The sequence below is a fragment of the Ovis canadensis genome, chromosome 3, assembly GCF_042477335.2.
Source record: "Ovis canadensis isolate MfBH-ARS-UI-01 breed Bighorn chromosome 3, ARS-UI_OviCan_v2, whole genome shotgun sequence".
Taxonomy (NCBI): domain Eukaryota; kingdom Metazoa; phylum Chordata; class Mammalia; order Artiodactyla; family Bovidae; genus Ovis; species Ovis canadensis.
This window is the reverse complement of record NC_091247.1, coordinates 122140915-122166770: the sequence shown is the minus strand read 5'-3', so window position 1 is coordinate 122166770 and position 25856 is coordinate 122140915. Positions and strand designations below refer to the sequence as shown.

At 38.1% G+C, this 25856-nt stretch overlaps 1 protein-coding gene across 1 annotated transcript in view; it reads right to left on the bottom strand.

Annotated features, from left to right (window-relative positions):
- Positions 1-25856, bottom strand: part of PTPRQ (protein tyrosine phosphatase receptor type Q) — a 275808-nt gene that overhangs the window by 244921 nt on the left and 5031 nt on the right. Inside the window, exons 2-6 of the mRNA XM_069584123.1 lie at positions 11495-11660; positions 10231-10491; positions 2767-2927; positions 1845-1956; positions 942-1168 (exon numbers count right to left, since the gene is read on the bottom strand). Of these exons, the coding sequence (XP_069440224.1) occupies positions 942-1168; positions 1845-1956; positions 2767-2927; positions 10231-10491; positions 11495-11648 (915 nt within the window). The 5' untranslated portion in view covers positions 11649-11660. The remainder of the gene's footprint in view (positions 1-941; positions 1169-1844; positions 1957-2766; positions 2928-10230; positions 10492-11494; positions 11661-25856) is intronic.

Below are 25856 nucleotides of genomic sequence, written 5' to 3'. Positions count from 1 at the left end.
GCCTACTCTCCTGTTATTATGATTTTGATTCTGCAAATGGGCATACTTGCAATTAGATTTTAAAAACAGGCAAGTGTCTCTTTCTTATCATTTCTTCCATTTAGATGGTCATCTCAGCTATGTATGATCACATATTTACACAGCTTTTCTCTTGAGTCGAGACTAAAGAACATATTGACGTTATACTGAAAATAGGGAGGAATGAGAAAATGCCTGTATTCTTTCCTATCCCCTGGAGATACCGCGCGTGTGTGTATTGCTCTGTCGTATCCAACTTTTGGTGATCCCATGGACTGCAGTCCGCCTTGTGTCTCCTACATAGGCAGGCAGATTTTTTTTACCACTAGCATCACCACATCTCTTAACTGTAAACATTTTCCCATGGCCTAACTAACAAAAGACTGCTTTTTGCATGCTATTCTTTAATATTTTAATAAAGTGTTCTTAGATTTCGTATATTTAGTGCTGTAAAGGCATAAATTCTTTGTAAACATAAAAGAGGTCATATGCATCCAGGAAATATTTGTTGAATGGAACCAATTTGAATTCGTTGTTCTTTGAGAAACTGGTTCTTCAGAAACCTTCAAACCATTATCCCAAATTACAATAACATGGAAATATAAGCAGATTAAGAGAAAAATAACAAAGCTAACTAAAAATTTGATTTAAAAGTAGAGTATATGTGCTTGTAAAACCTATTAAACTTTATTTTTTTAAAGTCACCAAACTAATGCTTTCTAAAATAGATACATTATATAAATACTCACACACACAAAGCTTATAACATCTGTTTAAATTTTAAAAGCCCAGATGGGCAATGAGGACATGATTCAGATGATCATTCTTCAAGTCTCTTGCTGCAAAAGCTTGACCTGTTGGGATAAAGCTCCTTCACTTTTAAAATGAATGAAATATTTTAATACTATTTACAAAATAATTACCTTGATTTCATATGTTGTTCCAGGATTAAGATTAGTAAGAAGAACTTCCAGACTATCTGGTTTCGTTCTAACTTGTGTATATGTTGCCTGCATCCATGGACAAACTTCCTTATATTTTACAATGTAAGATATAATTCTCCCATTTGGATTAGGTGGTGTGTTCCAAGACAGAAGAATCCCAGCAGATCCGACTCTTTCCCCCGCCAGGAAGACTGGAGGCCCTGGTTCTATTTTTCCAAAAATGCATGTTGTTATAAGGTCAATCAATTATTGTATTTTCACAAACATATGTAAGAAAAATATTTACAAACTGTAGACTTTTAAAGTTCCCAAAGACTAAGTGTCTCGTAAGTGTAAGTTTATCTTCCCTAGAGCTTTGCTACCAAGAGTAAAAAATGATTAAATGCTATGGGGAATACCAAAAACATTCTTTTATAAGAATGTGAAAAATGGAATGCTACTAAATACTACATGCCAAATACAGTTTTAATGCCAAATCATTTTTTTATAAACACTCAGTTGATGCAAGGCTTATACATAAACACTAAGGAAACAAGAACCAGCCTTACAAACTGAGTAATTCTTTTGGAGCAAGTATAGTGAGTTTATTTTCATGGTTTTGTATTAAACTATTACCATTAACAGTGTCTCTGACCATTTCACAACAAGTATGGAAAAATTATCTTTGCTCTTTGAAAGTAAAGGAAGATAAAGAACCAGCAGAATGCAGGTTCTAAACAGATCACTTTCTTAAGTTTCCATTTTGCTTTAATTACTCAACTGTTTTCATGCATTCAGTGTACATATTGCCAATGCAAATAGTCCCATCCAATAGATTTATAAAGGGCCCAAATACTTTGTAAAAAAAAAAAGAAAGAAAGAAAATGGAAAACATATACTTACTTGTCACATTTGTCGTCACTGTTCTGCTAACAGGCGAGCTATATGTTGTAGCAGAAATTGAAGAGATGGTAATGTTGTACCGTGTACCAGGAACAGCATTAGAAACATCAACCTAAAACACCAAAAACAGACGACTGTGTTAAAAATTCTGAAATGCAGGAAAGCTCAAACAATAAATCTATCACAATTAAAAAAGTAAAGTTAGCACTTTACTGCATAACTCTGTACTATTTATCACAATGTGTTTCCTATTATTGTAAAAATATACATTTGCTATGGCAGAAATATTTACCAAATAACATGCAGTCAAAACTTACAAAACATACTACATTATCAAAGACTAAATCAGTATTTCTAGCAATCCCAATTCACTGTCACAACTATTTAAGAGTCCTAAGAAATCTATATAGTCCATTGATTAGCCCTGGCATTTAAGAGTGTGTGCAAGATACCTGTGTCTCTGAAGTTCCAATAAAAAGTAAAAGAAAAATGACAAGAAAACCCATCATTATCACATTTTTCAGGCAGTCGAATCACATTGATGGCTCTAGAGAGAAATGTTGCCTGCATTAATGATTTAAAGACAGATCCTCCTGGCAAGTGCACAATTAATGAGCCTGGATTACTCAATAGCTCTGCCCTTTCTTTGTTAAATTATTCATGAACCCTTGGATGGTTGGCTGTAGGTTCAGGGTAGACTTAAAAAAAAAAGAAAAACCAGACATTGCTAAGGTAACAGTCCACCAACACTGAAACTTACACTCATCAATTCGGCATCAGTGTTTTTGTCTTCATCTTATGCTTTTAAAGAGGCTCAAAGAAGGACGTTTTCATGGTGGATGAGTTTCATAAAGAACTTTCCTACTTGGGCTAAATATAAAATACAAGTTGGCTTGGCCAAGTATGATAATGAAAACAATACCTGATATTCTCCACCTCCAAGATCGCTGATAGTAACAAAGCCACTGTCAGGAACAAGATCCACATGAAACCTGTCCACGTGGCCAGAGGGTAGGCTCCAGTGCAGAGAAAAGGCATGTGCAGAAATATTGAAAGCTGTAAGTTTCCTGGGTCTTTCCGGTTCTGGTATTGAAAAATAGAGGTTTAGAATAGAGTTATTCTCCTAAACTTTCAAAGGAAAAAGGAAAATCAAAGGTTTAAGGGCCAAGTTTTAAAACAACCACACTGTTAGAAAGTGTCAGAGCCTTTACATTCTCACTAAACCTCTGCAGGTGTTAGGCACGTATATCTTTTAAAATATCTAGTTTTAAGTTTAATTATCAGAAATAATATATCAACTTATGTATCTGTTTCTGGGATATTCCTTATCTACTAAAATCTGTTGGCTGACCAGATTGTTTTTTAAAGCTTATGTTCTAAGTAAAAAATCAAATCATTTTAAAAACAAGTAGGTACAAAATACTTACGCAATTACCTGGATATTTATCAAACAGAAAATAATTCAAAAAAATAACAAAATATGCCAAACATTTTAAAAGATGAGCATTTCTGATGAATATTTAGTTAGGTGTTTCTTTAAAAGAAAAGTTTTCATATTGGAAATGAAAACAAGATAATTTTTAAACAATAACTAGTAATTGTCCTAGCCATTGCAACCATATTTTTTTCTACCTTTTCTTTCACTATTTCCAAAGTTTTGTTTATGCTGCCTGTACCTACTTGCAGGGAGTTTTCCGCATAAAGTTCTTTGGATTGGTTGCCAGTGAATCAGGTTTGCACTCTTATCTTTAGTACAGATTCCAGTCAAACAATATAAGGGGAGGGAGATTGTGAAGCAAAGCATGTGAAAAACATCCTGATACAGATCCACTCTAACACCATTTCCAAAAGAAAGGAGTCTGGAACTCTTCCTCGAAATCCGTTTATCATTTTAACACTCCGTTTTCCACCAGAAGTGATTTGAAAATCTATATATTTAAAAAATGAATTGCACATTTCCTAATATAACTGATAAGGCACATTGCATAAAATACAAACCTTTAAGGGCCATTTCCTAGTGTATTGGGGGGGGATTTTTTTTAGAATGGTTTTTCTTTATCTCCTTTGAAAAATTTCTTTAATGGTTATAATAAAACCATCTCACTAGTGCATGCTAAGTCGCTTCAGTCATGTCCAGCTCTGTGTGACCTTATGGACTGTAGCCCACCAGGCTCCTCTGTCCATGGGATTCCCGAGGCAAGAATACTGGAGTGGATTGCTGTGCCCTCCCCCAGGGGATCTTCTCGACCCAGGGATCAAACCTGTGTCTCTTCTACCTGAATTGGCAGGTGGGTTCTTTACCACTAGTGCCACGTGGGAAGCCCAATGATTGAAGATAATATTGATCAATTAATTTTCACATAACATCCTCAAAGACACAAACATTCTCTAGGCATCACCTCCAAGCTGCCTATGCAGTGAGCACCACAGTTTCATAATAACTCTTTAGAAATATGGCTTATCTAAGGTGAAAGATGTGCTTTCTAAGGTGATCAGAGAAATACCCAGTTTGTGATGGGCATAATTTCTTCGTAGGCATAGCTGCTGGCATTTTTCCTGGATGATTCTGCACACAGACCTATGTCCTCTGTATTCTCATGCCTGAGAGAAAAGGCCTTTATTCTCCTCACCAGTCCATGTTAAAACAGACAAAAGTTTAACGTGACAGACATCCAACCACTACTCACACTTACTGATTGTGAGGGCTAATACTATTTCTTCAAGAGTCCTAAAAAAGTATCTAACATTTAAGAAGTCTTAAGAAACTAGAAAAAGAGCTGGGATGAGACTTCGAAAGGAAAATGAATATAGAAGTGAAGGGCAGTTTACTAAGACAGCGGTGACGGAGAGAGGATGTAGTTTCCTGGAAGGTCTACAATTACACACTGAAGAACTCTTGGCCAAGGATGAAGTCTGTCTCACTAAGAGGAGGAAGAATATATTTGTCTGGCTATCTTCCAATCTGATAAAAAAGGGAAGGCCTGAAAGCTTCAGGACAGTTTCATAAAGGCCTCTCAAAGCAAAGTGAATAGACGCCCTGCAAATGGACAGAAAATAAAATGACTGAGGAAAACCAGCCTGAGTTGTGGGATCATTTAAAAAAGAACAGCCTGATGGTCATGCATGCCGCAATAAAATTTTAGGGTTTTTTTTTTTTTCCCTTAAATGCAATGGAAAACATTGAAAATTTTTAAGCAGAAAGTCAATCTGACTTATTTTTAATTTTAAAAGATTTCCCTGGAAGATGGGATATAAACTGGTGAGAGGCAAAAGTGGCAGCATGAAGCCAGTTAGTAGGATACTGTCGTTCTGAACTGAGAGGAGGGAGGCTTGCTCTCAGGAAAAGGGAGTAGAGATGAAGTGATACTTAAGTCATTGTGAGAGTGGAGCTTTCTGGATAAGAACTGAAAGATTCAATTAATGAAACAGATCCCATAATAAGTCCATCATTTGTATTTCATGGAATTTAACCTCTGAAAAGGTAGAAAAATATGAAGAAAAACATCATTCTCAATTTAATTGTTACTAACCAATAAAATCAAATTGTGTGGTAGCTTTTGAGTTATATATATGTATCTTATATATATCTTATATATATCTTTGAGTTTTATATATATCTCACATTATGTTCAGTTAATAGATATCATATATATCATATATATCTTTGAGTTTTATATATATATGTATATCTCACATTGCATTCAATTTAATTAGGGCTAGCAAGAGTAATTCTAGGCCTAGTTAATTTTTTAGACCAGAATTTTCCAAAAATTAATCCTTAGTACCCTAAATCCCTAGAATTTAATAGATGTCAGTGATCAAACCATTTTGTCAAATAATTCCTTTTTTACATGAAACAGCTTCCTTTATTGCAGGTTAACTCAGTCTTAAATAAGTTTAGATATGTGACTTGTGCTTCTCTAAAGCAGCACTCTGATAAAAATATAATATAAACCACATTAAACAAGTAAAAAGAAAAGAGTAAAGTTAATTTTTAAAATATTTTTTATCTAGGATGTGAGACTCGGACTGTGAAGAAAGCTGAGCACCAAAGAATTGATGCTTTTGAACTGTGGTGTTGGAGAAGACTCTTGAGAGTCCCTTGGACTGCAAGGAGATCCAACCAGTCCATTCTGAAGGAGATCAGTCTTGGGTGTTCTTTGGAAGGACTGATGCTAAAGCTCAAACTCCAGTACTTTGGCCACTTCATGCAAAGAGCTGACTCATTTGAAAAGACTCTGATGCTGGGAGGGATTGGGGGCAGGAGGAGAAGGGGATGACAGGATGAGATGGCTGGATGGCATCACCGACTCGATGGATGTGAGTTTGAGTGAACTCCAGGAGTTGGTGATGGATAGGGAGGCCTGGTGTGCTGCGATTCATGGGGTCACAAAGAGTCAGATACGACTGAGCGAATGAACTGAACACAAAATTTCAAAAAATATCATTTCACATATAATCAATAGGAAATTATTAATGAGATAGTCACTTTTTTTCATACCAAGTCTTTGAAATCCCATGTGTCTCTCACACTTAGAGCCCATCTGAATTTGGACTAGCCCCATTTCAAGGCTCAATAGTTATGTGTTGCTAATCACTGCATACTGGACAGTGCAGTTCTAAAGCATCTCTCAACTTTTCCCTTTGGTATTTCAGTAAATTTACCTCAACTGCATTTTGAGAAGCTGAGAAAAAACACAAGTATGATCCTATGATGTCTATATAGGAAAAGAGTTCAAAAGAGTTAAAAGGACCACATACTAAGTTCTGATACAAACTGTGGTGGATTAACCTTTGAGACGGAGAGTAAGAAGAGATTCCAAATAGAAAAGCAAGCTTCTATTCCAAATAGAAAAGCAAGGACAAGCCTCAGTAGATTTTGATTCTTTAAAGAGTGTATACGAAATGAGAGCACAATGGTACATACCTTGAGATACCCATAAAGAGTCACACAAGCCTATCAGAACAGTGCTAAGGAAACAAAGCCTACAGTGGACAGATATTTTAAAAGAAAAAGTGAAGACTTAAAAACACACCATTATTATTAACTTTTATTTATACTTCCCGTGTACCAACACTGTATATGATAAACTTTCAACATCACATTGAAGTCTTTTAATAATTTATCATAGGTTGGGCATAATATAGCTCAAATGGTAAAGAATCTGCCTGTTAGGCAGGAGACCAGGGTACAATCCCTGGGTTGGGAAGTTTCTCTGGAGAAGGGAATGGCAATCCACTCCAGTGTTCTTCCCTGGAGAATTCCATGGACAGAGAAGCCTGGCAGTCTACAGTCTGTGGGGTCGCCAAGAGACAGACACGGCTGAGTGATTAACACAACACAGGGCACAATATATGTTCTGACCAAGGAAATGTCAGATATGCAGAGTAGTAAGAAGCAATTCGTATCAAGTTTATGACACACTATGCACTGTTCTAATCTTGTACTCTGATTGTTTTATGTTTTATGTAACAGCAAAAACAAATCATAAGGAGATACTATCATTCAGTTCAGTTCAGTCGCTCAGTCGTGTCTGACTCTTTGCGACCCTGTGAATTGCAGCACGCCAGGCCTCCCTGTCCATCACCAACTCCTGGAGTTCACTCAGATTCACGTCTATTGAGTCGGTGATGCCATCCAGCCATCTCATCCTCTGTCATCCCCTTCTCCTCCTGCCCTCAATCCCTCCCAGCATCAGAGACTTTTCCAACGAGTCAACTCTTCGCATGAGGTGGCCAAAGTACTGGAGTTTCAGCTTTAGCATCATTCCTTCCAAAAAACAACCAGGACTGATCTCCTTTAGAATGGACTGGTTGGATCTCCTTGCAGTCCATGGGACTCAAGAGTCTTCTCCAACACCACAGTTCAAAAGCATCAATTCTTTGGTGCTCAGCTTTCTTCACAGTCCAACTCTCACATCCATACATGACTACTGGAAAAACCAAAGCCTTGACTAGACAGACCACTGCTGGCAAAATAATATCTCTGCTTTTTAATATGCTGTCTAGGTTAGTCATAACTTTCCTTCCAAGGAGTAAGCTTTAAGCCAACTTTCTGGACTTCTGGGGATTGCTAGGAAAAATATTTGGTTGTCATAGTTAATTATTCCTTGATTACCACAATTAAGAGGACCCTACTGGTATCTAGTGGGTAGAGGTCAGGGACTCTTCTAAACATCCTAAAATGTACAGGACAGATTCCCATAAGAGAGAATCAGCCAGCCCAAAATGTCAACAGCACAGAAATTAAGAAACCTTGTCATAGACTCACTGAAACTTCACCAGTGGGTCCAGTGTTAATGTGTTTGATTATATACTTTACCTATCATAAAAAGACATTCAACACATCATTTAACACATGCACTTTTTAAGAAATGTTATTATATACATAATATAAAAGTTAAAATGTAATAAAAAATTTAAAAGTCATAAGGCATCTCAGAGATCAACAACTTTAATCCTAAGTAACTTGCCCAGTAGTACTCAGCTAACAAGTGTCAAATACAGGAATGTGGTTGGTATATGAATTGCAAACTCTGCCTGTTTTCATTATCACACGAATATCACATTTAGGAGAATAATAGTAATATAAGATACATAGAATAATGCCCCCTTCAAGGATGCCCACAACTTAAACCCTGGAACCTGTGAATATATTACATTACAGGCAAAACGGACTTTGCAGATGGAATTAAGAATATGAACCTTAAAACAAGGAGAGCAATCTAGTTTATCTAGGTGGGCCCAATCTAATCATAAGGCCCTTAAAAGTGGGAGAGGAAGGCAGAAGAGTCTGATGTAACAGTAAAAATTGAAAGAGTTGAAGCATGAATGCAACCCAATTCTGTTTTATTGTCTTTGAAGATAGAGGAAGAAGGTCACAAGCCAAGGAATGAGATATTCACTAGAAGGGGATCAGATCTCAGCTGACAGCCAGCAAGGTTTAACCTGTGTGTAACCTCAGTCCTTGGAGAAGGCAATGACACCCCACTCCAGTACTCTTGCCTGGAAAATCCCAAGGACGGAGGAACCTGGTGGGCTCCAGTCCATGGGGTTGCCAAGAGTCTGACACGACTGAGCAACTTCACTTTCACTTTTCACTTTCATGCATTGGAGAGGGAAACGGCAACCCACTCCAGTATTCTTGCCTGGAGAATCCCAGGGACGGGGGAGCCTGGTGGGCTGCTATCTATGGGGTTGCACAGAGTCGGACATGACTGAAGTGACTCAGCAGTAGCAACCTCAGTCCTACAGCCACAAGAACAGAATTCTCCAAATAACCTGAATGATCAAAGAAAAGGACTCTCCCCTAGAGTCCCCCCAATATCTTGATTTTAGCCTAATTAGAAACCATGTCAGACTTATGACCTATAGAACTCTGACACAGTCAATTTGGGTTATTTTAAGCCACAAAGCTTGTGGCAATTTGTTACAGAACCACAGGAAACCAACACAGTGTGACATCCACGTAACAAACGTCTACAGACTGAGTTATCATCATGTGTCTGCTTTGGATTACCTGTCATATCATAGCCTTAAAGATCATTTAAATATAGTCTCATTAGTTATTCATTAGTTATTACTGCAATCTTGTTCTCTTAAGAAAATTTAAATATTAATAGGTTTAACAACTTCATTTGGATATAAAAAATGATGCTTTAAATTACTCAGAATAGGATTTTGGTCTCTTCTCATATAGAAACAAAATGTTGCAATGCTGAATTGCTAACATTCCACAAACACACCATATTATTTACACCTCCATAATTTTGAGCAGACTGTTCCCTCTCTCGGAATCCTCCTTTCCACACACCCCACACGCCCTCTAGTTTGTTTAGGAAACTCCTTATCTTTTTGCAGCCCTGGAGAGACTTTTCCATCCATTCAGTAAAGGTAATCATTCCCTTGCTGTGCAACCACAATAAGACTGAAATACTTCCATTGCTTCACCTCTTAATTTGACTTATACTATATGTATTTCCATGCTCATAATCTTTACTCCTCTCCGCACACCCTAAGACTGTGATTTTTCATATGTATAGTATATAGTAGAATATTAAAGACAAAGAATACAGTTGTAGGAGAATGGATGATATCCAAATCAACCATCTAATTCTACTAGCTGGACCTCTCATTTGATGTGATACTGTATATAGTATTAGGCATTATTTATTGAGTACTGACTATGTGCCAAAACTCTGTTATCCAATTTATATCTTACATATATTATCCCCCAAATCCTTAGAATACAGTGAGTATTTTTTACCCTCTGAAATATTCTATACATTGTAAAATTTCAAATTTCAAAGAAATGAAATTTTATCTTAAGCAGCACAATATGCAAAATGTGAAGTTTTTAAATATCAAAAGGAATTTGTAAATATACCTGCAATGACTCTGATAAATGTGCCAGACCCTTCAACATTTCCTCTCACTCTGTATATTGTGATGTTATATATTCCACCAGGAGTCAGATCTGTAACTGTGTGCTCAGTCATCACGCCCCAAATAAGATATTCTTCTGCAAATGTTCTGTTTGATATATAAATCTTGTAATGAGTGAAATTGGTCTCTGTTGGATTCCACCTTAAATGTGCAGAAGAAGTATTCACAGCTTTCAAGGTTAAGCCACAAATTCTGGATGGTTCTATTGAAAAGGCAAATATATATATATAAGCAAAAACTGCGTACATATATGAAAAAATAAAGCAAACATAAATAGTATCATTTTTAAATCTATGTAATAATCCTTGAATTTATTCAAGTATAATGTCTTACATGCTCAGCTCTGCAAATAGAGAAATAGGCTATTATATAAACATGAGTTTTAAGTGACTCTAGCTCCCAAATATCTTTCCTTAGTCAAATCATGGATCATCATCAATAGGCATTCCTCTAGAATTGTGCCTCCTGTGTGTTCAAAAGTGTCCTTATATGATACAGTTACGGGTTTGTTAGCTACCATCTAGCAGATAGCTAGATATTGGATGAAGATGAAATAGAGTAACTTAAAGAGGCAGTGAAGGTCAGAAGTAAGGGCATTTTCAAATGTGGTTCTTCCAATTCCAACGTTTTCAGCATTTCTATATTGCTGCATTGTTAATCAGTTCATCTGGTAAAGTAATATTGTTTCTTGCATTATCATTTGTTTACCGAGAAGAGACCCTGTAAGCATCATAGATTTTCACAAGAACTGTTGGTGACGTATACTACCACTCCTCCCCACTCAAAAACAATATGAAAGTTATTTACAATGAATTTATAAACATCAAGGAAGGAAAAAAAAGTTTTCCTCTTTATCAAACCCCTATCTCAATAGAAAATGAGCTGTATTTATAACATTATGACATGTTATATTGCACATATGTGTATATATATACATATATTCCATATATGTGGCATACATGATACATATATACATATATATACATGTTTGCTTCAGATTATTAAGAAACTATGTAGTTCCCAATAAATTTAGACAAAGAATTTAAGTTCACATATTTTTGAGAGCTTCTTAATCATATCATGATCATCATTATTCCTTCATTATCAAGCTTTATGTTTAAAAATAGCTTTAATTATCTGGGGTCAAAATACTTTCAGTTATCATAAAACTATAAAGAAAAATTTTATTTCTGATATTTCCTTACTTGTAGCCACATTTTTCATTACAGATACGCTGTAATCTTTGCCTCTAACCGTCTTCACGTGGAACACGTAGTCCACACCTGGAGTCAGATTTTTGACTTTGGTTTTGTTGGTATATACAATTACTTGGAATAGTTTTTCCCTTCTAGATGTCATACAATAGGATATCTAGAGAAAGAGATAAATTCATATTTTTCATGATTTAAAAAGGATCTGTCATGAACTCCACACTAATCACATCACATAAATTAATACTGCAAGAGAGGAGTTATAATACTTCCTATCTTCACCAAGAAGTAATGTGGAGGTAGTTGAGGCTGGATAACTTAGTGACATTCACATAGCAATAATGTTAGTGAACCAACATAGGAGTTTATATACTAAAAGACCAGTAGCCTCCAAATGTTTCTAAATTTCACATACAGGTGTGTATGTGTGTATATATATATATGTGTGTGTATACAAACACATGATTTATTTATATATATATATATATATATCGGAGAAGGCAATGGCACCCCACTCCAGTACTCTTGCCTGGAGAATCCCAGGGATGGCAGAGCCTGATGGGCTGCTGTCTATGGGTCGCACGGAGTTGGACACGACTGAAGTGACTTAGCAGCAGCAGCAGCATACATATATACATGCATAATATAATAGATATGAGTGAGACTTTACCTGTTGGTTCACCTGAAAACAAAAACTGTTCTGTAACATTTCATAAATGCCTGTTATCAATAACCTGATATGTAGATGACACCACCCTCATGGCAGAAAGTAAAGAGGAACTAAAATGCCTCTTGATGAAAGTAAAAGTGGAGAGTGAAAAAGTTGGCTTAAAGCTCAACATTCAGAAAACGAAGATCATGGCATCTGGTCCCATCACTTCATGGGAAATAGATGAGGAAACAGTGTCAGACTTTATTCTGGGGGGCTCCAAAATCACTGCAGATGGTGACTACAGCCATGAAATTAAAAGATGCTTACTCCTTGGAAGGAAAGTTATGACCAACCTAGACAGCATATTGAAAAGCAGAGACATTACTTTGCCAACAAAGGTCTGTCTAGTCAAGGCTATGGTTTTTCCTGTGGTCATGTATGGATGTGAGAGCTGGACTGTGAAGAAAGCTGAGCACCAATGACTTGATGCTTTTAAACTGTGATGTTGGAGAAGACTCTTGAGAATCCCCTGGACTGCAAGGAGATCCAACCAATCCATTCTGAAGGAGATCAGCCCTGGGTGTTCTTTGGAAGGAATGATGCTAAAGCTGAAACTCCTGTACTTTGGCCACCTCATGTGAAGAGTTGACTCATTGGAAGACTCTGATGCTGGGAGGGGTTGGGGGCAGGAGGAGAAGGGGACAACAGAGGATGAGATGGCTGGATGGCATCATGGACTCAATGGGCATGAGTCTGAGTGAACTCTGGGAGTTGGTAATGGCAGGGAGGCCTGGCGTGCTGCAATTCATGGGGTCGCAAAGAGTTGGACACGACTGAGCGACTGAACTGAACTGAACTGTTCTCCCAACTCCAGGTAAGCAGAAGACTAGAGGAAGTGAAGGCAGATGTTGCTGAAGTCCCAACTTTCTGACCCTAGGAAGATGCCATGGCTTTCTCCTGGCTGCCTAAGGGATGGAAAGGGGGTGCCTCTGCCCACAGTCCAGCTAAATGAGGAGGGCCCTGTGGGTATCGTAACCATGCATGGAGGATGTCTGCTGGAGAGACTGACAGTCTAGTTGGAAGGTAAGAGGCAGCCAGCTTCCCACTCATGTGTCTGGTTGCCCAGAGAAAAAGGAAACTGGTAAGAGCGGACAGTAATCTGTGCACCCACCTTTGCCCTGACAAAGATGCCACAGTCTCCCGTGGGTCAAGTATGACGACATGGAGTGATCAGACTTGAACCAACTTACCAGTACCTCACCCAAGAAGTTTCACCTCTGTGCAAACACACCCAAGCAGCAAAAGGTAGTGGGATATAATACAAGAGGGAAGAACTGAGAAGGGCTGGAAAAGATAGAGCTGGACCTGGGTCTGTCATGTCAAGGACGTGGGTAGTGTGGGTAATCCCCACCTCCCTCACAAAGAACTCACATATGTGTCCCAGGAGAGAGACTGTATTTTAAGGGCTGCTAAACAGGTATCAATGGAAGTCAGTCAGTGTTAGTCAAGGGAGTAGTGGAAAAAAAAAAAAACAGCAAGAGAGAAAACAACAAAAATAAACACCTGGCATAGAGGAAGCACTTCAATTTTTGTTGACCCAATGATGTGTCAAGTTCCATGTCAGTTTATCTTTCATTATAACCATCTTCCAGTATAGCCAATTATTCATTAAAACTTTCAGAATTGGCATTGCCTTTAGAAATTTTCAGTGGACTGATCTGATAGTCCCAATATTTGGGGGATTTTTTAAAATTCATTCAAAGCTACTTATAATAAACTTTCCTCTTCTTTACTCCATATTTCAAGGTGTAAAAGAAAGATACATCTAAATGAAAGTAATCACATTCATTTTATAATTTTAATTATATTCTCCTTTAAAAACCACTTGTTTGTGGTAAGCGTCACAGAAACAAATTTCCTGGGCAGACATGTTTATCGCTGTCTTGTGGGAAGAGTATTTAGTTACTGAAGAAAGATAATCATGAGGTCTAGAAGCATATCACTGCTTATTGATTTATAAGGTGTCACTGGCAATTGCCTTGTTTGTCTGGCATATGGTAAGATAGGAAAAGTGAACAGAATGCTGAGAAATTCTGATATGAAAAAGGATGGTAGGAGAAAGTACCATGTAGCAGAGGAAGAATACAACCTTGATGAAATGGTAAACTCCGACGTACAAAGAATCAGAGCAAGGCATTAATGAAGGACTGAAAGGAAAAGAAATCAATTGCAGTGATCAAGATAAAATTATGAAAATTTTAAAAATAAATTTGTAAAATAGAGGTTTGTCGAGTTCCAACTATGTGGGCTCCGTGTATCTAATAGAAACCAACTGAAGAAAATGCAATTTGTTCTTTTATTTCAACTTTTAAAGCAGAATCGAAGACTTGAAATGATTAATTTTAAATGATTAGGAAAATGATCCCAATTATGCATGTACACTTTGCTAAGCAACCAGGATACTGTTGCTTAAGGCATTAAAATTTAACAAATAATCTCATTGGTAGAGAAAGACTAGAATAACTATTAGAGATAGTTAATATAGTTAATAAATATAATCTGAATCCAGAAGATTAACATGATTTTTTAAAATAAGTTTTACTTCATACATAAATTACAATCTCAAAAAAAGCGTTCATATAAAAATAGCAAAAAGCAATTCTAGGAGTATATATTTTATCTGACAACAAATAATTTTATGGCCTCAGCCAACCCAAGAAAAGATCATCTTTTTAGCCATTTGCCTTGAAATATGAGAATTAGGACAAACAGATAAGGGTAAAAAATGTGCATATTCTACAATTAATATTATAGATACCTAGAATTTTCTCTAGGAAATACCTATACTAAGTATAGGAATGAATTAAATCATTCCAGAAAGGATAGAATTTTTCATGAATCATTTATAGCTCAAGACACCCCAATCATTGAATGACATTTACAAATGACAAATAGAATGTTCCCCTAGACTTGCTCATGTAAAATATCCTCTTCTCTTTTCAGTGAGTCTGAATCTTACCCGTTCCCAAAAGTTCATCTCAAGTTCTACCCTTTGCTGATAACCGTGTTCAATATTGATACTCCTCCTCCAAAACCCCAATCATATATGGCAGGGGTACCAACCTCCAGGCCATGGACTAGTACCTCCTCCAGATCAGGGGCAGCATTAATTAAAAATAAAGTGCACAATAAATATAATGCCTTTGTTACATGATGTACATAATACATACATAATTACCTGCATCATCCTAAAACTACCCCCTATCCCCAGTCAGTGGAAAAATTTTCTTCTGTGAAATTGGTCCCTGGTGCCAGAAAGATTGGGGACCACTGATATATGGTAACACTGTTATACAAAGTTTTATTTATATACTAAATATGTATTGATCATCTATTACAGGGAAAGCATTATTCTCAGTACTAGGTATTTTACAGTAAACAAGACAAAAAAGGCTTCCCATTGTAGGGAAGTTACACTCTAAGGGTGACACCTAACAACAATCAACTCAATAAACAAATGAATGAAATAATCAGCTACATCTCAGAGGAAACAAAGAGTGGTTTTATTTAGAGTAGGTAATCAAGCAAGTAGATGAGAATATAAAACAAAGAATTGCTCACAGTTTAGTTCTACAAGGATTAAGTCATTAGCCACTGCAGCTATTAACCTACAGCGCACCCTGAAAGGAATTCGGGATGCAAAACAAGATGAGGCATTCTGTGCTTTGGATAAACAAGCCCATCAGAAAGTTAGATGTATATCTCAGGAAGAATTTTTATGAACCCAGATTCTTACATTTTTCCATACATAGAAATCATTCTAAAATCATTAACTGGTATATCTGTGTCCTGGGACTAGCAGTGACCTTTTACTGAGATGTATGCTTGACTGCACGTATTTCTTATCCCTAAGTTATATATTAGGGCTTCTCCCCTACTTCCCCACAACAGTTCCCTCAGACCTATGGAGAGGCTATTTCCTAAGCTATAGCTCTCATAAATTCTCTGAATAAAACTGAAACTCACAACTCTAACATTGTGCATTTTTCTTATAGTCAACAAATGATTCTGGAGCTGAGAATCCAATGATAGAAAAAAGTCGACCAAAACTGAAGGCGAAATACCCATGCAAAATGAATATCAAGTACAAAAATTCTGCAGCAGGGATGTGCATGGCATGCTAAAGGAACTAGAAAGAGAGCCCAATATGCTACCAGCATAGAAACCAAGCAGGAAGCATAATTAGATGAAGGTCCAATCAGGTGAGCTCTTGGAGACCACTTTAAGGCTACATAAACACATAAAGTTTAGACTTTAAGTGATGGGTGATGGAAATCTAAAGGAGATTGTTAAATCAATGAGAGACACTGTATCTCTGTCACCTGCATTCTCTCTGGCCACTATGTGCAAAGTAGATAATATGGAAATCAAGAACAGAGACAGAGGACTTCCCTGGGGTCTAGTGGTTAGGCATTTGCCTGCCAATGCAGGGGACATGGGTTCGATCCCTAGTCCTGGGAGATTCCACATGCCATGGACCAACTGAGACCATGTGTTAGAACAGCTGAGCCTGTGCGTCAAAACTACCGAGCTTATGCTCTAGAGCCTGCAAGCCACAACTCCTCAGCCCGTGCACCTAGAGCTTATGCCCCAGGCTCCACAACAAGAGAAGCCACCACAATGAGAAGCCTGTACCCTCAGCTAGAGTAGCCCCCACTTGGAGCAGTGAAGACAGACCCAGCGCAGCCAAAAATAAGTAAATAATTTTTAATTAAACACATATATCTTAATAAGATGATGGAGGAATAGGACGGGGAGACCACCACTATCTCCCCCACAAATTCATCAAAAGATCGTTTGAATGCTGAGCAAATTCCACAAAACAACTTCTGAATGCTGATGGAGGACACCAGGCACCCAGAAAGGAAGCCCATTGTCTTCAAAGGGATAAGACAAAATATAAAAGATAGAAAGAGAGACAAAAGAGTTAGGGACGGAGACCCACCCTGGAAAGGGAGTTGTGAAAGAGCAGAATTTTCCAAACACTACGAAACTCTCTAACCGGCGGGTCTGTGGGGAGTTTTGGAATCTCAGAGGGCAACATAACGGGGAAGAAAAATAAATAAATAAATAAAACCCACAGATTCCATGCCTAACCACAACTGCCAGTAGATAAGTAGCCCAGATGTTCGTGTCCACCACCAGCAAGCGGGAGCTGAACAGGGAGGCACTGGTTGCATGCTTACAGTAAGGACAGAGCCTGAAAGCCCTGAGGGCAATCTGAGGGAGCTAAGGTGAGATAGCAACCAAAACTGTGGGATAGCCAGAGAGAGAGAGAAAAAAATAAAAGAGAAAGAGAGAGACAGAACTTTCCCATGGAAAGCTCTAACCTAAGGCACTGCCAGCCCGCTCACAGAACAAAGGACTGAGCGAATATCAAAGAAGAGCTAGCCGGCTACAGACAGGCCCCTTCCCCCGCTGGAGACAAAGAGGCAGGTGGGCAACAGCCAGAGTCAGAAGGGGCAATCTTGGCCCCAGAGATGGCATCCTCCACCAAACTGTGAGCAGGCTCCCAGTTGCTAACCAAGTCTTGCTTCGATCCTGGATGGTTGACATCCCGCAGGAGGGTCGCCCGAAGAGATCAGCTCCCCAAGGAGATACACAGCACATCTGAGGAAGCACTCCCACTCTGCACCCAGGAAACCAAGCAGCTGGGACCAGAGAGGTGATAAGACGCACTGCCCACCTGGGGAGAGTGCACTCGCCAAGCACCTGGTTGCCTGAGCTGCTCGGACCTGCGAAGGGCATAATGCAGGCCCAACAGAGTCTGTGCCTTTGTGGAGTACCTGAGAACCTGAACCTGAGTAGCTTAGACCTGGGAAGTGCAGACAACCCAGGGCCTGCCTCAGACAGTTCACCTGCACAGCAACGTGGAACCTGAGCAATGTAGACCGGGAAAGCACACACATCATGAGCTGAGGCAAACCCAGTGTGGCCCAGACACTGCAAGCACTCCCCATACAGGCCAGTGATATTTATTTGTAGTGTTCCTCCCTCTCCACAGCAAACTGAATAAGTGAGCTTTAATAAGTGACCACCTTCGGCCCCCTGTGTCAGGGCGGAAATTAGACACTGAAGAAACTTGCAAACAGAAGAAGCCAAAATAAACAGAGGGAACTGCTCTGGAAGTAATAGGTAAAACAGATTAAAACCCTGTAGTTAGTACCGACTACATTGGAAGGGGCCTATAAACCTTGAGAAGAAGTATAAGCTGGAAACAGGAACTATCTGAAACTGAACTGACCCCACACTGCTGCAACAGCTCCAGAGAAATTCCAAGATATACTTTACTATTATGATTGTTTTAATTAAAAAAAAATTGAGTCCTTTATTACTCCTTTAATTTTCATTTTTATAACATTGCAAAAAAAAAGACCGTATTTTTTAAGCAAATTTCATATATACTTCTTATAATTTTGTGATTTTGTTTTTTTAATATTGCATTTTTGAGACTCTAACCTTTACTCTAGATTTTTAATCTTTGCTCTTTGGTATTTTTTTTTATCAATTTTGTACCTTTAAGAATCCAGTCTCAGTACCCACTTTTACTTAGGAGTGTGATTACTGGCTTCATTGCCCTCTCCCCCTTTTGACTCTCCTTTTTCTCCCCCAGGTCACCTCTAGCTCCTCCCTCCCACTTCTCTTCTCTACCCAACTCTGTGAATCTCTCTGTGTGTTCCGGGCTATGGAGAACACTTAGGGAACTGATTACTAGCTGGATCTGTCTCTCTCCTTTTGACTCCCCATCTTCTCCTCCTGGTCACCCCCATCTCTCTCCTCCCACTTCTCTTCTCTATGTAACTCTGTGAACCTCTCTAAGTGTTCCAGAATGTGAAGAACACATAGGGAATACATTACTGGCTACATTGCTCTCTCCCCTTTTGATTCCCCCTCTTCTCCTGGTCACCTCTATCTCTCTCCTCCCTCTTCTCTTCTCCACATAACTCTGTGAACCTCTCTGGATGTACCTCACTGTGGAGAATCTTCTTTCTATTAACCTAGATGTTTCATATTCTGTGCTGTATGGATGGAGAAGTTTTGAGGCTACCGTAAGACTAAGACTGCAAACCAGAGGCAGGAGGCTTAAGTCCAAAACTTGAGAACACCAGAAAATTCCTGATTCCAAGGAACATTAATCGACAAAAGCTCATCCAAAAGCCCCCATACCTACACTGAAACCAAGCTCCACCCAAGAGTCAACAAGTTCCAGAGCAAGACATACCATGCTGATTCTCCAGCAACACAGGAACATAGCCCTGAGCATTAACACACAGGCTGCCCAAAGTCACACCAAACCCAGAGACACCTCGAAACTCACTACTAGACACTTCATTGCACCCCAGAGAGAAGAGATTCAGCTCCACCTACCAGAACACTGATGCAAGCTTTCCTAACCAGGAAACCTTGACAAGCCACTTGTCCAACCCCACCCACAGGGAGGAACCTCCACAATAAAGAGGAACCACAAACTTCCAGCATACAGAAAGGCCACCCAAAACACAGAAATCTAAACAAGATGAAAAGGCAGAGAAATATTCAGCAGATAAAGGAACATGATAAATGCCCACTCAAACCAAACCAGAGGAGGAGATACGGAGTCTACCTAAAAAAGAATTCAGAATAATGATAATAAAAATGATCCAAATCTTGCAAACAGAATAGAGTTACAGATAAATAGTCTGGAGACAAGGACTGAGAAGATGCAAGAAATGTTTAACAAGGACCTAGAAGAAATAAATAAGAGTCAATCAATAATGAATAATGCAATAACTGAGATCAAAAACATTCAGGAGGGAACCAACAGTAGAATAACTGAGGCAGAAGATAGGATAAGTGAGGTGGAAGATAGAATGGTAGAAATAAATGAAGCAGAGAGGAAAAAGAATTAAAAGAAATGAGGACAACCTCAGAGATTTCTGGGACAATGTCAAACGCCCCAACATTCGAATCACAGGAGTCCCAGAAGAAGACAAAAAGAAAGCCCACAAGAAAACACTTGAGGAGATAATATTTGAAAACTTCCTGAAAATGGGGAAGGAAATAGCCACCCAAGTCCAAAAAACCCAGAGTCCCAAACAGGATAAACCCAATGCAAAACACCCAAGACACATATTAATCAAACTAACAAAGATCAAACACAAAGAACAAATATTAAAAGCAGCAAGGGAAAGACAACAAATAACACACAAGGGGATTCCCATAAGGATAACAGCCGATCTTTCAATAGAAACTCTTCAAGCCAGAAGGGAATGGCAGGGCATACTTAAAGTGATGAAAGTGAAAACCCTACAACCCAGATTACTGTACCCAGCAAGAATCTCATTCAAATATGAAGGAGAAATCAAAAGCTTTACAGACAAGCAAAAGCTGAGAGAATTCAGCACCATCAAACCAGCTCTTCAACAAATGCTAAAGGATCTTCTCTAGACATGAAACACAGAAAAAGTGTATAAACTCAAACCCAAAACAACAAAGTAAATGACAACGGGATCACACTTATCAATAATTACCTTAAATGTAAATAGTCTGAATGCCCCAATCAAAAGACAAAGGCTGGCTGAATGGATACAAAAACAAGACCCCTATATATGCTGTCTACAAGAGACCCACCTCAAAACAAGGCACACATACAGATGGAAAGTGAAAGGCTGGAAAAAGATATTTCACACAAATGGAGACCAAAAGAAAGCAGGAGTAGCAATACCCGTATCAGATAAAATAGACTTTAAAACAAAGGCTGTGAAAAGAGACAAAAAAGGACACTACATAATGATCAAAGGATAAATCCAAGAAGATATAACAATTATAAATATATATGCACTCAACATAGGAGCACCACAATATCTAAGACAAATGCTAACAAGTATGAAAGGGAAATTAACAATAGCACAATAATAGTGGGAGACTTTAATACCCCACTCACACCTATGGATAGATCAACTAAACAGAAAGTTAACAAGGAAACACAAACTTTAAATGATACAATGGACCAGTTAGACCTAATTGATATCTATAGGACATTTCACCCCAAAACAATGAATTTCACCTTTTTCTCAAGTGCACACGGAACATTCTCCAGGATAGATCACATCCTGGGCCATAAATCCAGCCTTGCTAAATTCAAAAAAGTTGAAATCATTCCAAACATCTTTTCTAATCAGAAGGTGGTAAGATTAGATATCAACTACAGGAAAAAAACTATTAAAAATACAAACATATGAAGGCTAAACAACACAGTTCTGAATAACTAACAAATTACAGAAGAAATCAAAATATACACAGAAACAAATGAAAATGAAAACACAACAACCCAAAGCCTATGGGACTGAGAAAAAGCAGTGGTAAGGGGAAGGGTCATAGCAATATAAGCTTATCTCAAGAAACAAGAGAAAAATCAAATATATAACCTAACTCTACACCTAAAGCAACTAGGAAAGGAAGAAATTAACAACCCAAGGGTTAGTAGAAGGAAAAAAATCATACAAATTAGGGCAGAAATAAGTGAAAAAGAAACAAAGGAGACCATAGCAAAAATCAACAAAGCTAAAAGCTGGTTCTTTGAAAAGATAAATAAAATAGACAAACCATTAGCCAGACTCATCAAGAAAAAAAGGGAGATGAATCAAATCAACAAAATCAGAAGTGAAAATGGAGAAATCACAAGAGATAACACAAAAATACAAATGATCATAAAAGATGACAATCAGCAACTATATGCCAATAAAATGGACAACTGGGAAGAAATGGACAAGTTTTTAGATAAGTACAACTTTCCAAAACTGAACCAGGAAGAAATAAAAATCTTAACAGACCCATCACAAGCACAGAAATTGAAACTGTAATCAGAAATCGTCCAGCAAACAAAAGCCCTTGACCAGATGGCCTCACAGCTTAATTCTACCAAAACTTTAGAGAAGAGCTAACACCTATCCTACTCAAACTCTTCCAGAAAATTGCAGAGGAAGGTAAACTTTCAAACTCATTCTATGAGGCCACCATCACCCTTAGGAAAACCAAAGATGCCACAAAAAAAGAAACCTACAGGCCAATATCACTGATGAACATAGAAAAATCCTCAACATGCAAAAATCCTCAACAAAATTCTAGAACATATTAAACAACATATTAAAAAGATCATACATCATGACCAAGTGGACTTTATCCCAGGGATGCAAGGATTATTTAAAGGCCACAAAATCAATCAATGTGATATACCACAGTAACAAATTGAAAGATAAAAACCATATGATTATCTCAATAGTTGCAAAGAAAGCCTTTGACAAAATTCAACATCCATTTATGATAAAAACCCTCCAGAAAGCAGGCATAGAAGGAACATACCTCAAGATAATAAAAGTCATATATAACAAACCCACAGTAAACATTATCCTCAATGGTGAAAAGTTGAAAGCATTTCCCCTAAAGTCAGGAACAAGACAAGGGTGCCCACTCTCACCACTACTATTCAACATAGTTTTAGAAGTATTAGCCACAGCAATCAGAGAAGAAAAAGAAATAAAACGAATCCAGATTGGAAAAGAAGAAATAAAACTGTTTGCAGATGACATGATCCCCTACATAGAAAACCCTAAAGACTCCACCAGAAAATTACTAGAGCTAATCAATGAATATAGTAAAGTTGCAGGATATAAAATTAACATACAGAAATCACTTGCATTCCTATATACTAACCATGAGAAATCATAGAAATTAAGGGAAAAATTCCATTCACCATTGCAATGAAAAGAATAAAATACTTAGGAATAAATTTAGCTAAAGAAATAAAAGATCTATATAAAGAAAACTATAAAATGCTAATGAAAGAAATAAAAAATAACACAAATAGATGGAGAAATATACCATGTTCATAGATCAGAAAAATCAATATAGTGAAAATGAGTATACCACCCAAAGCAATCTGTACATTCAATGCAATCCCTATCACGTTTCCAATGGCATTTTTCAGAGAACTAGAACAAATAATTTCACAATTTGTATGGACATACAAAACCTCGAATAGCCAAAGCAATTTTGAGAAAGAAGAATGGAACTGGAGGAATCAACCTGCCTGACTTCAGGCTATACTACAAAGCTACAGTCATCAAGGCAGTATGGTACTGGCACAAAGACAGAAATATAGCTCAATGGAGCAAAATAGAAATCCATGCACATCAAAATTCTCCAAGCCAGGCTTCAGCAATACATGAACTTCCAGATGTTCAAGCTGGTTTTAGAAAAGGCAGAGGAACCAGAGATCAAATTGCCAACATCTGCTGGATCATGGAAAAAGCAAGAGAGTTCCAGAAAAACATCTATTTCTGCTTTATTGACTATGCCAAAGCCTTCGACTATGTGGATCACAATAAACTGGAAAATTCTGAAAGAGATGGGAATACCAGGCCACCTGATTTGCCTCTTGAGAAACCTATATGCAGGTCAGGAAGCAACAGTTAGAACTAGACATGGAACAACAGACTGGTTCCAAATAGTTAAAGGAGTACGTCAAGGCTGTATATTGTCACCCTGCTTATTTAACTGCTATGAAGAGTACATCATGTGAAACGCTGGGCTGGAAGAAGCACAAGCTGGAATCAAGATTTCCAGGAGAAATATCAATAACCTCAGATATGCAGATGACACCACCCTTATGGCAGAAAGTGAAGAGGAACTAAAAAGCCTCTTGATGAAAGTGAAAATGGAGAGTGAAAAAGTTGGCTTAAAACTCAAATTTCAGAAAACGAAGATCATGGCATCTGGTCCCATCACTTCATGGGAAATAGATGGGGAAACAGTGTCAGACCTTATTTTTCTGGGCTTTAAAATCACTGCAGATGGTGACTACAGCCATGAAATTAAAAGACTCTTACGCCTTGGAAGAAAAGTTACAACCAACCTAGATAGCGTATTGAAAAGCAGAGACATTACTTTGCCAACAAAGGTCTGTCTAGTCAAGGCTATGGTTTTTCCAGTGGTCATGTATGGATGTGAGAGTTGGACTGTGAAGAAAGCTGAGCACCAAAGAATTGATGCTTTTGAACTGTGGTGTTGGAGAAGACTCTTGAGAGTCCCTTGGACTGCAAGGAGATCCAACCAGTCCATTCTGAAGGAGTTCAGTCTTGGGTGTTCTTTGGAAGGAATGATGCTAAAGCTGAAACTCCAGTACTTTGGCCACCTCATGCAAAGAGTTGACTCATTGGAAAAGACTCTGATGCTGGGAGGGATTGGGGGCAGGAGGAGAAGGAGACGACAGAGGATGACATCACTGACTCGATGGACTTGAGTCTGAGTGAACTCTGGGAGTTGGTGACGGACAGGGAGGCCTGGCATGCTGTCATGTGGTCACAAAGAGTCGGACATGACTGAGTGACTGGACTGAACTGATGGACACCTTTGACAAAGGAGGCCAGAATATACAATGGGTAAAAGACAATCTCTTTAACAAGTGGTGCTGGGGAAACTGTCAACCATTTGGAAAAGAATTAAACTAGAACACTTTCTAACACCATACGCAAAAATAAACTCAAAATGGATTAAAGATCTAAATTTAAGACCAGAAACTATAAAACTCCTAGAAGAAAACATAGGCAAAACATTCTCTGACATAAATCACACAGGATCCTCTATGACCCACTTCCTAGAATAATGGAAATAAAAGCAAAGATAAACAAATGGGACCTAATTAAACTTAAAAGCTTTTGCATGATGAAGGAAACCATAAGCAGGGGGAAAGACAGCCTTCAGAACGGGAGAAAATAATAGCAAATGAAGCAACTGACAAAGGATTAATCTCAAAAATATACAAGCAACTCCTGCAGCTCAATTCCAGAAAAATAAACGACCCAATCAAAAAATGGGCCAAAGAACTAAACAGACATTTCTCCAAAGAAGACATACAGATGGCTAAGAAACACATGAAAAGATGCTCAGCATCACTCATTATCATTGAAATGCAAATCAAAACCACAATGGGGTACCATCTCACACTAGTCAGAATGGCTGCGATCCAAAAGTCTACAGGCAATAAATGCTGGAGAGGGTATGGAGAAAAGGGAACCCTCTTACACTGTTGGTGGGAATGCAAACTAGGACAGCCACTATGGAGAACAGTGTGGAGATTCCTTAAAAAGCTGGAAATAGAACTGCCATATGACCCAGCAATCCCACTGCTGGACAAACACACCGAGGAAACTGGAAATGAAAGAGATACCTGTACCCCAATGTTCATCACAGCACTGTTTACAATAGCCAGGACATGGAAGCAACTTAGACGTCCATCAGCAGACGAATGGATAAGAAAGCTGTAGTACATATACACAATGGAATATTATTACTCAGCTATTTAAAAAAATGCATTTGAATCAGTTCTAATGAGGTGGATGAAACTGGAGCCTATTATACAGAGTGAAGTAAGTCATAAAGAGAAACACCAATACAGTATACTAACGCATATATATGGAATTTAGAAAGATGGTAACAATGACCCTATATACACGACAGCAAAAGAGACACAGATGTACAGAACAGTCCATTGAATTCTGTGGGAGAAGGCGAGGGTGGGATGATTTGAGAGAATAGCATTGAAACATGTATATTATCATATGTGAAACAGATCGCCAGTCCAGGTTTGATGCATGAGACAGGGTG